The 18,674-nt window shown below is 52.7% G+C and overlaps 1 protein-coding gene across 1 annotated transcript in view; it reads right to left on the reverse strand.

Moving 5' to 3' along the window:
• LOC122378280 (mitogen-activated protein kinase kinase kinase 7-like) overlaps window positions 1-16,909 on the reverse strand; it is a 28,487-nt gene extending 11,578 nt beyond the window's left edge. Inside the window, exons 1-6 of the mRNA XM_043359151.1 lie at window positions 16,750-16,909; window positions 10,533-10,761; window positions 10,145-10,253; window positions 9,558-9,700; window positions 8,347-9,258; window positions 7,537-7,704 (exon numbers count right to left, since the gene is read on the reverse strand). Of these exons, the coding sequence (XP_043215086.1) occupies window positions 7,537-7,704; window positions 8,347-9,258; window positions 9,558-9,700; window positions 10,145-10,253; window positions 10,533-10,761; window positions 16,750-16,824 (1,636 nt within the window). The 5' untranslated portion in view covers window positions 16,825-16,909. The remainder of the gene's footprint in view (window positions 1-7,536; window positions 7,705-8,346; window positions 9,259-9,557; window positions 9,701-10,144; window positions 10,254-10,532; window positions 10,762-16,749) is intronic.
• Window positions 16,910-18,674: the final 1,765 nt, after the last annotated feature.

Here is an 18,674-nt window from a genome sequence, read left to right on the forward strand (position 1 = left end):
GCCTCTCCGACAGACCCACGCCGGTCGCACAATCCACGCTCGGTTACCTCGGGCTTCTTCCCCGAACAGGGGTGCGTCACCGCCCAACGACCGACCGCTCTCAATGAGCGGAACGGCCCGGACAGCGACCACGTGGTACCGGCTGAGGGAACGCCGCCAGGGATCGCCGCGGTCACGTGGTCAATGGTCAAGGGGTCGCTCAGCTGCTGTGTGGTGAACGGGCCTTTGTTCGTCATGATCGATGTCTTTGCACTGCCAAAGAAAGAGATGGTGGACTTTAATATCTCCGGTCAGGGATCATCACACCTCACACGCCGAAAGTCGAGTTTGAGGTTTCTGAGAGCATTGCGAAAAGAAGCCTGCAAATAAGCTCGCTCGACCTCGATTGTGCTGGAATTCGTGACCATTACAGCGACAGAATAGATTGATTGAAGTAAGAAATCACCGACCACGACGAAAGCGGACAGATATCGGGGCGTTTTATCGTACGAAACATCGAACAACAACTCCACTGATCGATGAGGCTTTAGAAGGTTGTTCTGAATCGATCAATCAATTGCGGGCATGAAAAAATAACATGGAACAAAACTAGGCAATTACAGGAACACTAGCTAGTAAAGAATCATAAAACATGACAACAGCGACTTTTTTCAAAAAATATTTTGGCGAAACGGTGCGTCCACGGTGAAATGAAAGACTGGTTCGATCACCTGGACACAAGGCTCGGGCCCGATCCCGTGGCGGCAGCTACACCGAGGGAGGGGGGCGGCGCGGCGCCGGGCGCCCGATCGGGGCGGCCCACGCAAATATTTGAGTCTGCCGACTGCGGCCTAAACTGAACGGAAGATCCGCCCCCGACATCCAGCTGGGAGGCGAGCCGGATGGGCAGCTCCACACCTGTGCGCAATCTGAGCTGAGGTGTAGGTACCCCACCAGTTAACCCTCACTGCATACCGTTCAGTTCGGGCTGAGAGGCAGGTAGGGTATAGTATGCAATGGTACAGACATTTGACCCGGTACAGCCTGTACCATTTGACCCGTCAGTCTGGACCATTTTGATTTGACCCACCAGACTGGGCTACAGTAGAGATCCGTGTAATTCGGTCCGAGTTAGCGCTGGCCGCCCGCCACAGACAGTCCGCCCGCCAGGACACGTCCTGAGACAGGAGCAGGGGAACAGGACACGTCTCTCTCCCGGCGCCAGGACCGACGGCAGACAGACGGGAACAGCCGGCGGGGAGCGCCCGCTAGGTCAGGGGACAGTGAGTTCCGACACAGGGATACATCACAGACAGGTGTGGGCTAAAAGGGAGCTCCGGACGGCCCAGATGGGAGACACGACGTCAGGAGGATACTGGCACAGACGCAAAGGGTACCATACCCCAGTGAATAAGTATCTTCTGGCTGGCGAAAGAGACAGCGAGGCTCGGAAAGGGACACACGCGTCTGCCGGACACTCGAGACACCTAGAATGTCCGTCAAAGAGCAGAAAAGCAGGCAAAAATGACTTTTAGACGGATGACAGTCTCATGCGTGTCTCCCGAAGAAGGCATCGTGACCAAAGCAGCTGCACAGACACCGGCCATTACCATCTTCGTGTTATTCCTCTCAGCCTGCTGGACCCTGCGACGCGGCGCCCGAAGCTGAACCGAATAAAACGGCCATTGGCAGGGTGCTGGACTAGGTGATCACGGGGCCGGGCTGGCTGTCCGGCGGGTGGACAGACGCGCCGACAGCCCGAGCCGGCTGTCCGTCGTCCCTGTCGGCGCCGAGCGGTGTAACCCGTCGACCAGACGGCCGCTCGACGGTGCTTTGATAGCCACGCCGGAAACGCCTCGTACCTCGTACATGGACGGCGACACGGCGCGTCGCGACGCCAGCTCACCGACGGTTCTCGCAGCTGGCAGCATCCAGTGCACCTGCGATGCTGCCTAAAATTAGCACCAAAACATCGTGAGGGTTGATAAGGTGCTACAATGACTCACTGGCGCTTGCAGAGCGAACTACTGTGCCTTCAGCTTGATGAAGTGGGACAGACATGTTCAAGCTGAAAATGCCAACTTCAACACGTCCGCGATCACAATGAGAGATGAGCAAAATTCACAAACAACGCTTAAGACGCTGCCAAGAGACTTCGTAAATCTTTTTCAGGCCCCCTCTATTTCGCAACTTCTCTGGACCACGCCAAGCGCTTTGAGCGAATTTGCCAGCGGCGTAGGATGTTGCTAGGTAAGTACCTACAACAGCTCGATGTATCAAAATTAATCATACAAACATAAGAGTAGAGCTTGATGTGTTTTGTTGTTGATGGCAGCTCTGCTTTAAGCTTGGTATGCTGTCAGGCAAACGCGCTTGTGCCTCATCTTGGAAGCTTTCTGGGAAATCCTCCTTCAGCAATGCTCGGAATCGGACAGACATGCTCCTGTTCTAAGTTCTCCCAGCAGCGTTTGTCCGGTCCTCTGTCCGGATTTAGGCCCGGGCCGCGCACCGGCTCCCAGCGAGCCTTGACGGGCATTCTCGGTCACGGGCCAGTCGGGCGTTCCCGGAGGGCGGGCTGGACATCAGAGGGCCGCGGAAGTGGTCCGGCGCGGGCGGCCGCGGCACAGACGCGCCCGCCGCCTATTTCCGCTGCTGAAATATAAGGCACGCGGCGCTGTGACAAGCCGCTGGCGCCGGCCCGTCTCTCGGCGCGTCCACCTGCCAGCGCGGCGGCACGGCTGATTCAGAGACGAACCACGGCCCTCTGTCTCTCACTCTCCCGCCGCTCCCACTCTGCCTCCCACTCCTGCCCTCCGCCGCCGCCGACAGCGGCCGTCGAAAGCGGCGGCGGGTCGCAGCTGCTTGGCTCGACTCGGATCTCGGACCGGGCACCCACGCCAACTCAACTACAGTGGAAACAAACAGGCACACACCTTAATCAATCCGCTCACCACGGACAAAATATGGCAGACGGCCGCCATTGCCGCTGACTGATCACTACAGTAGTACCTATCTAGAGCCGAAAAGACTCCAGTGCCGACTCAGGGTCGTTCGATTATCCGACGCAGAAGACGCGTGGTACTGCGTCGGTAGCAGCCCCATCAGGTGAGGTGCGCGGAATTTCTGGAGCGGACTCATAACCACGAGAACGGCGTCATACAGGCTTACCTGACCGCGGGCCAAACACAATATTGCCCCCTATACGACCGATGCGTCAGCCGAAAATATTACAATGGCACCCGCATGGCTTTGTTTTGGCACACGGTCGGACTTTAATCAGCGGGGCTGTTTCTGTTTGGACCCCAGAAGACAAATCGGACATTTTCATCGTCTCGATGGTTCCGCCGACGGATAGCTTTGAGCGACCGATAGTCGGCAGCGGACCCACCACCCGAGGCTCATTTGTCTCGATCCGCTGATGGCGAAATCGATAGTAGCGTGACACGGAACCGCTGACCTTTCGGTGACGTGGCGTCACGATGACGTCACAGGCGCTGCACAAACGTCACAACGATCCACCAGCTCTGAATATGTATCCGGGCGTTGACAGGGAATACATTAGCCTCAAAATGTAGCTAAATGATCCGTTGCCGATATCAAAACGCGTTGGCCGGAACTACAGACGGCTCACAGTATAAAGTCGGCCAGCTGTCAGGTTGAACTCTTCACAACTCTGGAAGCGGTGTAACATCACACCGACTTCTGAAGCGCGGGTATATTTTTCGGCACAAATCACAAACCACTTGAGACGTCCCGCTGACGTCACCGGGTCTGATCTCAGCCGGAGATGACGTCACTGGCGCTGTGTACAAGGCTCGTTGGGACGTCACTGGAGGCGTATTTACAGGCTCGAATGGTGAGCGGATCAGACGGGCAGGGAGGCGGCGGCGTCACCGCTCCGCTAACAGCCGCAGCCACGTCCGGTCGAAGGTAATACCGCCGACGCCGCGGCACAATACACAAACACACCGACAAAACAGAGCCGCGCCCACACACCGGCAAACAGCAGTGTCCGCTGAGTCGCTGACACACATGCGCGCGCGCTCACACATGGTGTAACCGAAAACAAGTGCCACTGAAGGTCCGCAGATCTTACTCTAATAGCTCTTATCTTGAAAAAGAAGTCAATGAAATTATCCATTACTGTAAAGAGCCCAGTCCAATCTCTGATATTCCATGTCGTGAAGAAGAAAAATGGAGCATTGGCTGCTAAAAACTTCAGCTTCAGCTCCGAGATACGATGCCACCACGTCCGCCGAGGTACAAATCTCCAAATTTGCCGCGTGCACAACCCATGCGTAAATCGGCAACATTACGGACCTTCTGCCCTCTGGCGAATTCCAGTATCAGCCGGAGGTTCCGCCCGGCAGACTGCGGCAGTGATTCGGTCCGTCACACCCAGCCGATGGTTCCACCCTTCCCCTACCACCGAGCGGGTGGTCCGCCGTAACGATCCGGCCGCCATATCCGCTGGCTGGAGAGGATCCCGCCTTGACAGTTGGCCCGGCCGCTCGGCGATTGCTGCAGCTCGGAGACGGTGACCGTGTGCCAGGCGGTCCGTCAGGGCACCAGTACGTTCTGGACAGAACGGCTGGAGATGCCACAGGCCTGGTTCCAGAAGCGGCCTACTGGACAGCGTATGGCCGGCGCTCCAGGTCGTGCCGTCCAGCTAGGGGCGCCCTACGACCGTATCGTCCAATCCAGGGCCCCCTGCACCTGTACCGTCGACCCCATAAGGCCCTTCAATCTTCATCCGCACCACCTCATCTAGGGCGCCACACGCCCGTGCCGCGCAGCCAAGAGCGCCCTCCGACCGCAACGTTCAGCCCCGGTGCCCTACAAGTTACAAACGTACCGTCCAACCACGGAGCCGACTACATATATTATCCGCCCTTCGCACTCTGCCGTGCCCTCCGCCCGTGCTGTGGAACCCAGGTGCCCTCCGTACTCCCCGGTCCCTTCGCCCGACTCGGCGGTCGCGCTGGACGCGTGCCGGACCGCCGAACGCCCGGCGAGCCTGACTCAGCCGCCCTGGAAATAACTGCCAGCACGCTCAGGTTCGCGCCTGCCGCGGACGGCCTGTCAGTGTGTCACCTGGGCCGGCGGGCACCTGGGGAGTGTGCCCACCTATCAGACGGCGACTACCCCATCCGAGGGACGGCGCCGTGGGCCGGCGATCACGGCTCGCTCGGCGGTTATTGTTGGCGGCGCCGGCCGTGGCGGACCCAGAGGTGCCAGTAAACAGCTGTCCGCTGCTGGACGCCGATCGGCGCGGTCCGTGGCGACTCTGGGGACCACCAGCCCGCCGCGGCCGGGTCACCGACCGCTCAGAACGACAGAGCGCAGTAAAAGACGGGCGGCGACAGCGAGCCAACGTCGCACCGCCGGCGGGGGCCGCGCGGGTTTCATCTCACTGCATCGTTACCAGCCACAGCTCAGCCTCCACCCCACCCCGCGGCGGTGCGGCGCTGCGGGCCGACCCCGCGGTCACCCCGGGCGGCGGAACGTGCCCCGTGGGAGGTCGGTGCGCCGCGGCCCGGTCGGCGCTGCCGTGTGTGTATGATACAGCGCCACTGGCGGCTGGCGGCTGACTCAGCGCCGGGACCTCTGACTAACGCCGCTGGGCGCGCTGCCAGCGCTCCAGCGGAGCCGAGCAGGCCTGGCTCGTCAGCGGCCGACCCAGCGGCGCCGCGGGCCGGGGGCAGATTTGGGGAGCCGCTCCGACCCAGCACAACGGCCCAGCGGAGGGACAGACTCCTCCCGAGCACACTAACGCGGGTCATGGAACGGGAGACGAGATGATAGGCGACCGTTAAACCTTACATTCCCTTTAAGAGTTTCTTCATACGGGAAAATTATGCACTTATTACGAATTATGCATATTGCATCCTGTATCCTGCTCCTTGAAGCAAATGTTTGCTATGAGTATTAGCTGAAGGCAACGGAACTGAAAGAGAGCAAGAACACAGCACAGTTACACACACAGTTAGCACAGAACACACACAGCAAGAAGAGAGCACAGTTAAAATTAACTGTGCACTTGAAGTTTGAACGCAGTAAGGATGCCCACTAAAAGCACTGGCAGTTTCATCAGCAATGCACAGCTGGCAGGGATGGTAGGAACCAGAGCCAGCCTGTGACACAACAATCAGCGCGATCCCAAAATAGAGACACAAACACCGAACAACGGCTACTATAAGAATGCATTACTGCTTGCCAGCGGCCAAATAATTGGACTACTGGTGGGCCCCTGTCTTACTAGCTTACCCTTGCCACAGGGCACAGACTATATAAATTAAAATAGGCACAACACTCTGACTGCCCGGATGCCTGCTACGCAATCAGCATGACGAATTTGCGAGTCGAGAAATACTTGCGTGACCATAAAATATCCGGAAACAGCAACCAAGAGCGATCATCCCTGTCGGCGCAGCAAGCCACGCCATGGCGATAAGGCACACACGGTGGCCGCCAGCATTACCGGAAACTGGGTCACACGCGACACATGCAACGGATATATTGGACAGGGACGGCCACCAGCCGTCCTGAACTGAGATTAGGCGCGGGTTCATTATGAGGGCCGCGTTGGACCGACCCACGACGAGGACGGATGCGAACTACGCAACAGTCAACGTGTGATGGGAAGCCTGCGATGGTGAAGTGAATGATGGGACGGAATTTACATGATGCCACACAATAGCCTGGCCCATTTGAGACGCCAAGATATCACGTCAATTATATAGGTATTGGGAGAATCATCATCGCCGTTGAAAACCTCAGCTAGCCATTGCGGTCCAGAATCCACCAATAACCTGCGGTCTTTAACAAAGGACCGCACAGCGATAGACTTTACCCTCCCGCTGTTATAGGGCCGGACTGGGGGACAAGACAGCCACAAATATACAAGCACGTCGGTTCGGGAGTCGTCTGGACTCTCGAGGAATAGTGCCATCTAGAAGGAGGACTAGGACTACAAGTGCCGCTATCCATTCCATAGGTGGCAGCACCAAACGGCACAGTCGCGCTTGATGTCCAAAAAACGAGGATGACTGGTCAGGCGATTTACGGCGAACACTTCGGCTCACGCCTAGAGTGGCGACGAAAGTGCGGCTTTAAGCATTCTAGGAGTGCAAGAATAGCTGTTTACCTTAACCAATATAGGCTGAAATCAAAATAACGGCTAGTACCGCTCCCTAAGAAAGGATTCTGTGCTTCGGTACATACTGCGCTCCGAGTTCATACAGTCTGAACCTCGGTGTCTGTATCGGCGTCAATCTCTGCCTCAGTGTGAGTCTGTGCCCAGCGGGCACACTTTGTTTCTGTGTGCCGCGGTCAGTCTGCGCCTCTGTGCCACTGCTTCCCGCGGTCAGATAGTCTGTGCCTCTGTATCCCGCGGTCAGATAGGCTGCGCCTATGTGTGTCTGTGTGCCGCGGTCAGACAGTCTGCGCCTCTGCCTCCCGCGGTCAGATAGTCTGTGCCTCTGCCTCCCGCGGTCAGATAGTCTGTGCCTCCGAGTGTGTCTGTTCACCGCAGTGGGGCGCGGGTGCGGACGGTACCTGAGGCGCTGACGGCCGGCGGCGCGCTGCCCTGACGCTGCGGAAGACGGTGCAGGTCGGTCGGCACAGACTGGGCGCCCACCGGAGTGCTCGGCGCCGACACGCCCGTCGTCTCGGCGGCCGTCACACTGCCCGACGAGGAGCCGTACGAAGCCGTCCTTCGGTGGCCTGCCGACACAGGGGAGCCTCTGAGACCAGTGCCGCAGAGGGCGGTACACACCTACTGCGGGCCGTACCAGCCGAGCAACCCGCTAAGACAGAGGTCAACTTTGTAAATATCGTAGTACCAACAGTCTGAATGTGTTATGCGACTTGAAATGTGACAAATAAATTACATAAGAACGTTAAAAGTAACCCAGTAATAGACATCAGCAAGACAATTCACATCACAAGCGCTTACACAATACACACCAGCGTACCAGCGTGCTAATTACCATACAAGTTGTACTGATCTCAGCTTTTGCCAAATTGTCAGGGAACTCAGATTTGTTTTTCAATAGAAAAACACAATTCTAAAGAATAGTGTTTTAACTAATGACAACAAAACTTCGGTTATGATCTTAGGGAACTTTTGCAAAATTGTCAGGGAACTCAGATTTGTTTTTCAATAGCAAAACGCAACTCTACGAATAGTGTTTTGCCTATATTGACAACAAATAGCCTTCAGTTACATTGCCAAGTGGACCTTCAGCGCCTTAAAAAAAGGTTGAACAAACTCAACAGCAAAGAACCTGTCCCACATATGAAACCCTTCCACCCTCTCCCGTTCCCGGGCGGTGACCACCGTCAGTCGGCCGCCGGACCACTCACCGAGCGCCTTCTTTTGTTCGTGTGTGAGGTGGGTGGTGTCGTCGGGCGGACCGGCGAGCCCGGGCCGCGCGCCCGCCCGCTCCAGCTGACTGAGGTCGGCCGAGTGGCGCTTGCTGCGCTCGTCGCCGCCCAGCTGGCCGGGCAGCGCGGCCGCCGTGGGCGAGGGCACACCGGCGGCCGGCGCCGGCGGCAGCACGCCACCCGGCTCCTCGGGGATGCTGGTGGGCGAGGGCCGGTGCGGCGCGCCGCCCCGGTGGCCCACCAGGTAGGGCGCCGCCGCCGTCGGGCTGAGGCGGTACGGCGCCGCCGGCGGCAGGCGCGGCAGCGGCGGCACCTGGTACGGGTCCTCCTCCAGGCTGGCGGCCGGCCGCGGCAGCAGCGAGTCGGGCCGCGGCCGCGCCGGCGGCTGCGGCGAGGCCGGTACCGATCGGCGCCGCTCGCTGCTGCCACTCAGACCCTCCTCCGTGCGCTCGGCGATCGGCTCCATGTTGAGCGGCTGGTGGTAGGCCACACCGGCGCCGGCCGGCCGCTGCAGCGGCTCGCACGGCTCTCCCAGCTCGCCCGTCTCGTTCTCCATGCCGTAGCCGAGTCCCATGGGCTCCGAGGAGCTGTTGGACGGGTAGCGGAGCCGCTCGTCGCCGCCGGGGAACAGCGGTCGGATGGTGCTGAGAATCTGCACCACCTCGGACATGTAGGGCCGCAGGACGGCGTCCTTCTCCCAGCAGCGGCGCATCAGGCAGTCGAGCACCTCTGGACAGCCCTGGATCAGGTGCGGCCGCTTGCCGCTGTGCACGGCCCACATGATGCGGAACGCGTGGCCGCCGATGTGCTGGAACGGCTGCCGGCGCGCCAGCACCTCCCACAGGATGATGCCGAAACTGAACACGTCACACTTCTCAGTGTAGTTGTTACCTGCGGGCGTGACAGGCGGCGTCGTCAGAAATACGACAGAAACTGTTAAAACCAGAAATTCGAGCACAAACAAGTTTTAAAATGCACAACTCACCGATAAAAAGCATTAGGTCAAGTTACGGAACCACTTGATAGCAGATGCGAGAAGAAGACAATGCGGTGAGCGACTGCTTCGGATGCCCAGCCGAGGAGTCCTCAGCCCTGTTCTATCCTTCATTCGACGGCACAGACTCCGGGACTAAAGACAACCAAAGCTAATGGAGTGACTAGTGTCCCCTCATCCCAGCCGTCGGACCCACCTTCGAACACCTCCGGCGCCATCCAGGCGGCGCTGCCGCGACTGTTGGTCATGTGCGTCTTGACGTCACAGAGCGTGCCAAAGTCGCAGATCTTCAGCTTGCGGCCGTAGTCGAGCAGCAACAGGTTCGGGGGCTTCAGGTCTCTGTCGGAGCCGGATGGAGCGGTGTCAGTGCATACTTATTAATAAGTTAGACGAACGGGAGAGTGATAACAGAACATACGAGACAGGCGGTGTGGGATGGAACGGGAAGGGTTGGGGAGCTAGGGCGGCCAGGGCCAGTGAAATTCGAGCCGCTGGGGTCACACACACCTGATAGCCCTGGTAGTGGTGAGGTAGCTCGCTGCCCAAGAACCAAGATCCACGACTGTGGATCCCATCATAATCAATAATTGGACTGAAGTCACTAGATTGGGACCACACAGGAGCTGAAACAGATTGACACTAGATACTCATTGCTCAGTATCAGTTATTTGATAGCTACAAAATCATACAACATATGAAAAAAAATCTAATAAGAAAGCATTTTGAGGTTTGAGACATAAATGCTCCGAGGCAGCTGCCCACTCCTATCCACTCCCCGCTGACCTGTGCACGAGCCGCATCTCGTGGAGGTACTGGACACCCTCCGCGCACTGCAGACACCACCAGATGGCGTGGCCAGCGTTGTAAGTTGGCTTAGGATCCGAGTGCAGCACTGCGGGCGAAACGAGACACAACGTCAAGGCCAGCTGATGACGGCTCACATAGGCAGACTGCTGCCTTTCTATGAGAATGAGATATGACAGCATCCTGACAAATTTATCTCTTTGCCGAAAATCCAACCTCGTACATAACGATTACAAAAAGTCGCATGAACGGACGATCGGTTTCATTAACAGCACATTCACAGAACGTTCCGCGGGTAGTGGGCAAATCTACCGGACATAAGACACCGTGCAGCCCCCCGCCCCCCCCCCCCCCGCCGGCCACTCACCGCTGTAGAGGGAGCCTCCCTCGGCATACTCCATGACCAGGCACACATAGTCGGGCTTTGTGCAGGCGCCGATCAGCTCGACAATGTTGGGGTGGCTCACTCTCTGCAGCTGGTGCAGCTCGTTCAGGAAGGCGCGCTTCTCCTGCTCAGTCTCGACCTTTTTCACGGCCACGTCGCGGCCCCGCCAGAAGCCCTTCTTTACCACGCCGAACGCACCGCGACCCACGCCCTGGCGATGAAGGGTGCGGGGTCAGAAGCGATTCACTTAGTAGGAATTCAGTGATAATGACTAGTGCTCCCTCGCCGGCCAGACGCGTGCTTAGAAGTGGAGGACGCATGCAAACCCGAAAATTAGTCCGGGTGACTGTCAGGGATGTGTCTGGCTAGGTTCGATGTCTCCCGGACGACGAAGCTTCTACGTCGTCCGGCCAATGACGTTCGATGTCGGCGGGGCTGGGCTGCGGTTACCGAACGCCATTGGCCGACATCGAGTGCGGCCTACATCGGCTGGTAACTGAGCGCTGGGCAGTGGGCAGTAGCATTCGCAATAGCCAATATGTGACTGTAACCAGAATCGTCACTGATGCCTCTCTTTGATGGGGCACTTCAATGAATATCTCTGGTCTGGAATGATGTTTACTCCAGCATAAACCATCCAGTGAGTATACTTTGAAATTACAAACAATATCATTCTGCGTTTACAGCCTGTGAATATTCTTGAAGGAAGCCCAACTATAATGTGCCTGTTATTGACTTGCATACCAGTCAATAAATCATGCCTTTAAGCTCACTGGACACATACACCATAGTGTATGCAAAAGGGCAATGTAAGAATACTTCACTTCACAAAAATCTGACCTTTAGCCAAGGTCAACAATATGGATCAATTGGTATGCAGCATGGCCTTTTCTGTTCTAGTCAACCAGAACATAAACCAGAACAGAAAAGGTCATGCTGCATACCAATTGATCCATATTGCTGACCTGAACACATTCCCAGTGTTTCGCTCGAGGTATTACGCGACGGCATTCGCGAAAAACCGAGGGGGAGTCGTTCGACCCTATATGTGAGATTAAACCATGTTTCCAGCCTGGTGGCTCCACATCAACAAGTAACAACTATCATAAACTATCGACTGTGATGTGCTATCACATGAAGTCCCTAAAACAGAACTATTGTGAATTACAACAAGTGTTCTTTGAGGAATTGTATGGTCAAAAATAAAGTAAGGCTCTATGAGCTCACTGGATTTCTAGAAAAAAAAAATAGTTAAGATCTATGATCCTCATGGATCTCTCCACAAATCAGAAAGCTGGATCTATGGTCCCAGATCTGAATAGTAGACTATGAGATTGGATCCCAGATCCATTTCCTCCGATTCATGCACATGTCCGTGAGTGTCATCATATTCTGCCAGTGATAATTCAAACTGCAATCTTGACACTGAGTTTAGGAATTGGCTATTCCCTCTCTGTGTCTCCTCGATGCCAGTGGGATTTGATCCTTTGATGGTTTAATCTGCATCTGCACTCTGCTCTGCAGAGTGCAGATGCAGAAGCTAGGAATCTTAGGGGAATGGCCTTAGTTTGCAATGGCTCCCCAATGGGGGTGTCCGGACAAATTGCCGAAAGGCGATTTACCGAATGTCATTTTGCCGAATGCATTTCGCCGAATGTCATTTTGCCGATGTGCTTTTTGCCGACGTGTCAAAAAGTCGAAATGCTAAAAGTCGAAATGCCATTTGCCGACATGCCTTTTTGCCGAAATGCCAATTTGCCGAAATGCTCATTAGTCGAAATGTAAATTTGCCGAAATGCGATTTGCCGAAATGTCGATTAGTCGAAATGTCAATTTGCCGAAATGTAAATTAGCCGAAATGTAAATTAGCCGAAATGTCAATTTGCCGAAATGTCAATTTGCCGAAATGTCAATTTGCCGAAATGTCAATTTGCCGAAATGTCAATTTGCCGAAATGTCAATTTGCCGAAATGTCAATTTGCCAAAATGTAAATTTGCCGAAATGTCAATCTGCCGAATTGGCAGTTTGCCGAAATGTCAATTAGGTGAAATATAACTTTGCCGAAATGTCAATCTGCAAACTTAGGTTAGGTTAGGTTAGGTTAGGTGGTGTTTATTTACTTAGGACCGATCACCAATTTACTTTTGGTGCAATCCCCAAGTAAGAAGCAAATCACATGATAGGTAGGTATCCTTTGACCGCCTGATTTCATAACTAATAATTATTCATGGCACAAGCAAGTTTAAAAGCACCAATACCATGTGGAAATAAACATCAAATTACTCGTGGCGAAGCAGTGCAGTGGCGAAGGAAATGCCTTAGGAGAGATTACAGGCAAAGGTAAGTCAAATATTTTTAGGTTAGCCCTCGCCGGCCGAGGGGAGTGTGTGGGTGCCGCACCCCCATAGGTTTTTTTTTTTCGCGATAGCTCCGAACACCACTCTGGCGATAGAGAGCTGAAACTTGGCATAGCTGACCTTTGATTTAAGCCGGATCTTTTTCCACCAACCGCATTTTCGAGTCAGGTCAGGTCACCGACCTATGACGTCATAAGTGAACCTCTGCACGGTCTTCAGGTGTCGCAACTTCACAACGCCCTCACGGCCAGAGGAGCATTCACAGTGAAATGAAACATGCAGGACCAATATCCATAACGAGTCTCATAGCTTGTATATCTCAGATTTTCCTAAAGTTTATTTGAGGTCAGGTCATTTTCGTGACTTCACCATTATAAGTCAAGAAGAAAAATGAAAACTGCTATTCTGGCGCCGGGAACGACCTCTAACTATCTCAAGCGCATAGAATCGTGATTTGACGCCTTCCTTGCAAGGTTAGATGCGTAACTTTTGCAATGTTGACCTTGCGTGACGTCATTTATGACGTCATCAAGGTCATATTAGTTTTTCGTCAATAACTCCCGATCAAATTGAGCTAGCGAGTCGGGAAAGCCACCAATGGACTCAGGAAGACCTGCCAAATCGAATGATTGCGACATGACCTCTTTCCACCAACTTCATGACCTGGGGGTGCTGACCTGACCGTGACCTGAGGTCAACACCCTAAGTTGACCTGACCCAAACAAAAATTATATCATTTGACGCGTCTAAGCAAGGCAAACACGATGCTGCCAAAATCGCGGCCCTGCGGCCCTTTGTGGCGAAGTTATTCGCCAAAAACTGAACCGTACCTTGGGGCACTTGACCTGACCTCAGAGGTCACCGGTTGACGTAGGACCTTAAAATCGGGTATCAATCTCTGCGTCTCGTAACGGCGCACACGCTCGTTTTTCTGCGACGCGCCAGCTCCACCAGGGACGAAACAACTAATAAGCATTTCGGCAAATAGGCATTTCGGCAAAAAGGCATGTCGGCAAATGGCATTTCGACTTTTTGACACGTCGGCAAAAAGCACATCGGCAAAATGACTTTCGGCGAAATGCATTCGGCAAAATGACATTCGGCAAATCGCCTTTCAGCAATTACCACCTCGGCCGGCGGGTATTTAGAAAACCAATAGGTCCAGTGAGGGTTAAATTGTTGTTTATCTGGCATCTGGCCGAAGGCCTGAAGCCTGATGCACAACCACTTAACCTAAAAATAATTGACTTATCATTGTCTGCAATCTATTCATGTGAGTATCTTCTTCCTTATCCACGGGTAGGCAAAAATCAGTAGGTCAGGTTAGGTAAGGTTTGGTTATGTTTTTCTCATACTTTGGTGACATGTAAGTGGGTTTCTTTACCTTTGAAAAGCGAGTCGGTCCTAAAGTTAATACTTAAGGGTCAGGTTAGGTTAGGTTAGGCTAGGTTAGGCTAGGTTATTTCGGCTCATTGGCATTTCGGCAAATTGACATTTCGACTACTTGACTTTTCGGTAAATTGACATTTCGACTTATTAGCATTTCGGCAAATTAGCATTTCGGTGAATTGACATTTCGACTAATTGACTTTTCGGCAAATTGACATTTCGGCAAATTTACATTTCGACTAATTAGCATTTCGGCAAATTAACATTTCGGCAAATTGACATTTCGACTAATTGACTTTTCGGCAAATTGACATTTCGGCAAATTGACATTTTCGACTTATTGCACGTCGGCAAAAAGGCATGTCGGCAAATTGCATTTCGACTTTTAGCCCTTCGCCCTTTTGACACGTCGGCAAAAAGACACGTCGGCAAAATGCATTCGACATATTGACATTCGGCGAATAAGCATTCGGCAAAATGCAGTTCGCCAAATTGTCCTGTAACCCCCATGGGTACCCTATTGGCTTATAGAAATACTGGGAAAAAGTGAGGATGGAAACTGCATGTCTCACAACCTTTCTTCATGGTCCAGCCAGACATCTTCTGGATTATCCACAGACAATACAGATTCTTCTTTTCTCTTCTACATCCTTTTCCCACTCATGTTGAATGAAAGGGGAGTCATACAATTATCTCTTGCTTGCTTTTTATGTAAGGTTGCTGCAGCAGTTTGATATTGGTTCTTACATCCATAAGGCTCTTAGTCTTACATTCCATTAAAAGTACTCAATGTTTCATCTTCCTCTCCATATAGTTGACATAATGTATTCTCATTAGTATGCCACCTTCGTCCTTGCTCTAAACAGAGTGACCACTGCTGGGGTGTTGTCATCAGTTGCTTGTCCTCCTATATGTTGTTTGCTTGTTTTGCATAACTTAATTTTGTTTTACTGACTTACTCTGGTTTATGTTTTCCTTTTCATCCAGAGCTGTGAATGTGTGGAATAGGCAGAAACAGTAGTAAAAAAAAAAATGTAAACTCTTTCATACACAATTATGACAAATACCTATTATGAAAGGGAAGCATCCATTGTGAACCTATGCTCACTTGTCCCTTATCACATCTACTGGTAAGCATCTATAACTGGTAGGCATCTACTTCTTAAGCCCATTTTCTGGATCCTATTTATCGATATATTTGTCAATGTCACTTAATTTGTTCTTCTCTTCTATGATTTAAATAAATATTCTAATTCATAGTAGCTTCAAGTATTTCTTAGCTGTCTTTGCTCCCTACTTTCTTTCCTTTCAAACCCCATTTCCATGATTTTCTTATCTAAATCATTTTGTCATTCACATTGACAGAAGTGTGACATATTTGAATATGACAATACTGGCAGTCATTTTAATGGTGCAGCTGATACCGCTTCTTTCTGGCCCACACACAGGAGTATGACATACCTAACGGCTGTTCATGGGACCTGTGAGCGGTAGCCGCACACAGGCTCTAAGCTCAGCCCACTGCCTCCCTACGTCATCCTTCCGTCACTGCACACAGCTGACAGCAGCCGCTGTGGTCAGTCCGGACCAGCCACCACGAGCAGCTGTGCCTGTCTGGCATCATACCACCTACCCATCCCCGGTATTATTACAGAAAGAGTACAATCAGGAATGTCCCCATAAAAGTCATATCACATTATACATTTCGACCTCCTGAGTGTAAGTATCATATCTGGATTCAGGTTGTCAAATAGTGTAAGAATGTGCAAAATTTATGTCTGAAAAGTGGAACGTACTCTTTCAGTAATTTTACCCCAATCCCCTTCCCCTACGCCTGCTGCACACACCACACTCAGCAGTTTACAGTGCCTGCGAACAGTCCTCTGCTTAACGACTAACTACCAAGAGAAGTACCTACCCAGGGGCGCGGGAACTACTTTCCGACTGGGGGGGCACACCATAATAGAGATTAACCTAGGGTACCCCCAAATCTAGTTTTCTCACCGGTTTTAGGCCATTTATTTTTCACCCCTCGGCTTTTTCAACAAAAAAAGAAAACATTTGCAAAAAACGTGTGGTATTCCGTCTCAAAGCTGTGGGGGCACCGCCCCCACGGCCCCAGAGTTGGGGGGGCAAGCTGCCCCCACTGCCCCCCCGGCTCCCGCGCCTATGTACCTACCTATATGAAAACAAAACACAAACAATTAAAAATACTGATGGCCGAAATATGCAAACCAGACAACCTGATTTGTTCCTATGCACTGATTTCAAATTGTGTACCAACATCAATAAGGAAAATAAATCAGGCCTAAGCAGGGTAAAATTTTATCAAATTGATTGCGATTTATGACAGATATTAGCTTTTCAAGGTAGCAGAAAGCACATAAGCATCCGTGAGAAAAATACGCCACGATCGTCGCAATTCATTTAGGCACGATAAAACAAAGCATACCTCTTTTAGCTGGATTTCGTTGATGTCGATTTCAACGTGAGTCAATTGAGCCATATCATTGATGGTTACAGTCATGGGGGCCGGAATTTTCACAGCGTAAAACCATCTCAATCCCGGCGACACCCCACAGACCCAACAACACACAACAAAAAACAACTCTCTCGGCAAGCAGCATTGCCGCATTTTAATACTAGTAAAAAACTTAAATTTTAGTGAAATTTTATCGCAAGACCATTAATCTCGGAGTTTGAGGGGTAAAATTTTAGGATTGTTAGATGTCTTATTGGTGTTTTTTGATAAATTTTTGGATAATTGTAGTGTTTCTGAAACAAGAAAGTCAGAGAAAAGTTTTAAGAAAGCAAATTTTTCAAAAAATCATTATTTTATTATAAAATTCTGAAGACAACTATTGAAAATCGCTAGACTTTGGTCCCGCAAGACAAAAACTATTTGACAAATGTAAATCTGATTTGGCAGGAAATTAGAGGAAAATTGTAAGGGAATATGGTAGCCAATAAAGTTACATTCAATGCGCATCAGTTACATTCTTTTGTCGGATGTTGAGTGGGTTGAGTGCACAGGGGAGCAATGCCGCTTCAACCCTATTGGCCGTAGTGTCTAACGGTGGCGGCCATATTGCGCAGACCAGAAACCGGCTACCGCCTGTGTTGAGGAATAGGGAATTCGGGACCTCGATTTACGTTTGCGGCCGCCGTATCCGTTACGTTCAAGTTACGTAGATACGGAACCCGGCATCTTACGTAGAATTGAGTGGGGAACACGATCGTATCTTCGGAATTCCTCAAATTCACTCGCCTGACCTACCTTTGCCCCGGCCGAGGTGGAGGGGGTTGATTGAACCCACCTCGCTAATGCACCGCTAATTCAGGGGCGTAGGCAGGGGGGGGGCCACTGGGCCATGGCCCCCCCCTTGGGCGCCGAAGGCGCCCTTTGCGATTGGAGGGCGCCGAAGGCGCCCTCCAATCGCAAATGCAATTGTGATATAATCGAATCGAAAAACAATCGCGACTGGAGGGCGCCCTCCAATCGCGAATGTGTTTACAGGGAAAATACGGATGGAGGGCGCCCTCGGAGGACGCCCATTCCAAATACGCCCTCCAAATACGGTTGGAGGGCTCCCTCGGGCGCCCTCCAACCACATTTGTAGGCTGTAGCTCTCTAAGCGTAACGGTGGTCGCCTATGTAAGCCGCTGTCCTGTAAATAAGCGCCCTCTCACCCGAAGGCGCCCTCCTGTAGGTCGCCACCCTGCTACACATTGCCGCCCTTCTGCTGATCGGCGTCCTCATAATTATTGGCGCTCTTCTACCTATTGCGCCCTCATGTGAAATTTTGAAGGCCGCCTTTCTCCCTTTTGGCACCCTCTTGTTCAGTGCCGCCCTCCTACCTATTGGTTCCCTAGTCCTTCCTGTTGAATGCTAATCGGGGCCCTTCTCCTATTGGCGCCCTCGTGTTGATCGCCGCCCTCCTAACCACTGGCACCCTCCTGTTGATCACCGCCCTCCTATCTACTGGCACCTTCCTGTTGACCAGCGCCCTCCGCACAGACGCCGTCCTGTTCGTGTCATCCTCTTGAGCAAAGGCGCCCTCCTCACCATTGCCACCCCCATTTTAATCGTCACCCTTCCGCTCATTGGCGACTTGCAGTTGATGACCGCCCTCCCACCTATTGACGACCTCTTGTTGATCGCCACCCTCCTATTGGTGCTCTCCTGTTCCTCGCCACCCTCTTACCTGGTGGCGCCCTCCTGTTGATTGTTGATCGGGGCCCTCCTACCTATTGGTGCCCTCCTGTTGATCGCTGCCCTTTTATCCATTGGCGCCCTCCTGCTGCTCGCCAACTTCCTACCTATCGGTGCCCTACTGTCGAAACTCGGGATGTTGATCGGGGCTCTTCTACCTATTA

This window comes from Amphibalanus amphitrite, unplaced genomic scaffold (genome assembly GCF_019059575.1).
Source record: "Amphibalanus amphitrite isolate SeventyFive unplaced genomic scaffold, NRLGWU_Aamphi_draft 000057F_arrow, whole genome shotgun sequence".
Classification (NCBI taxonomy): Eukaryota; Metazoa; Arthropoda; class Thecostraca; order Balanomorpha; family Balanidae; genus Amphibalanus; species Amphibalanus amphitrite.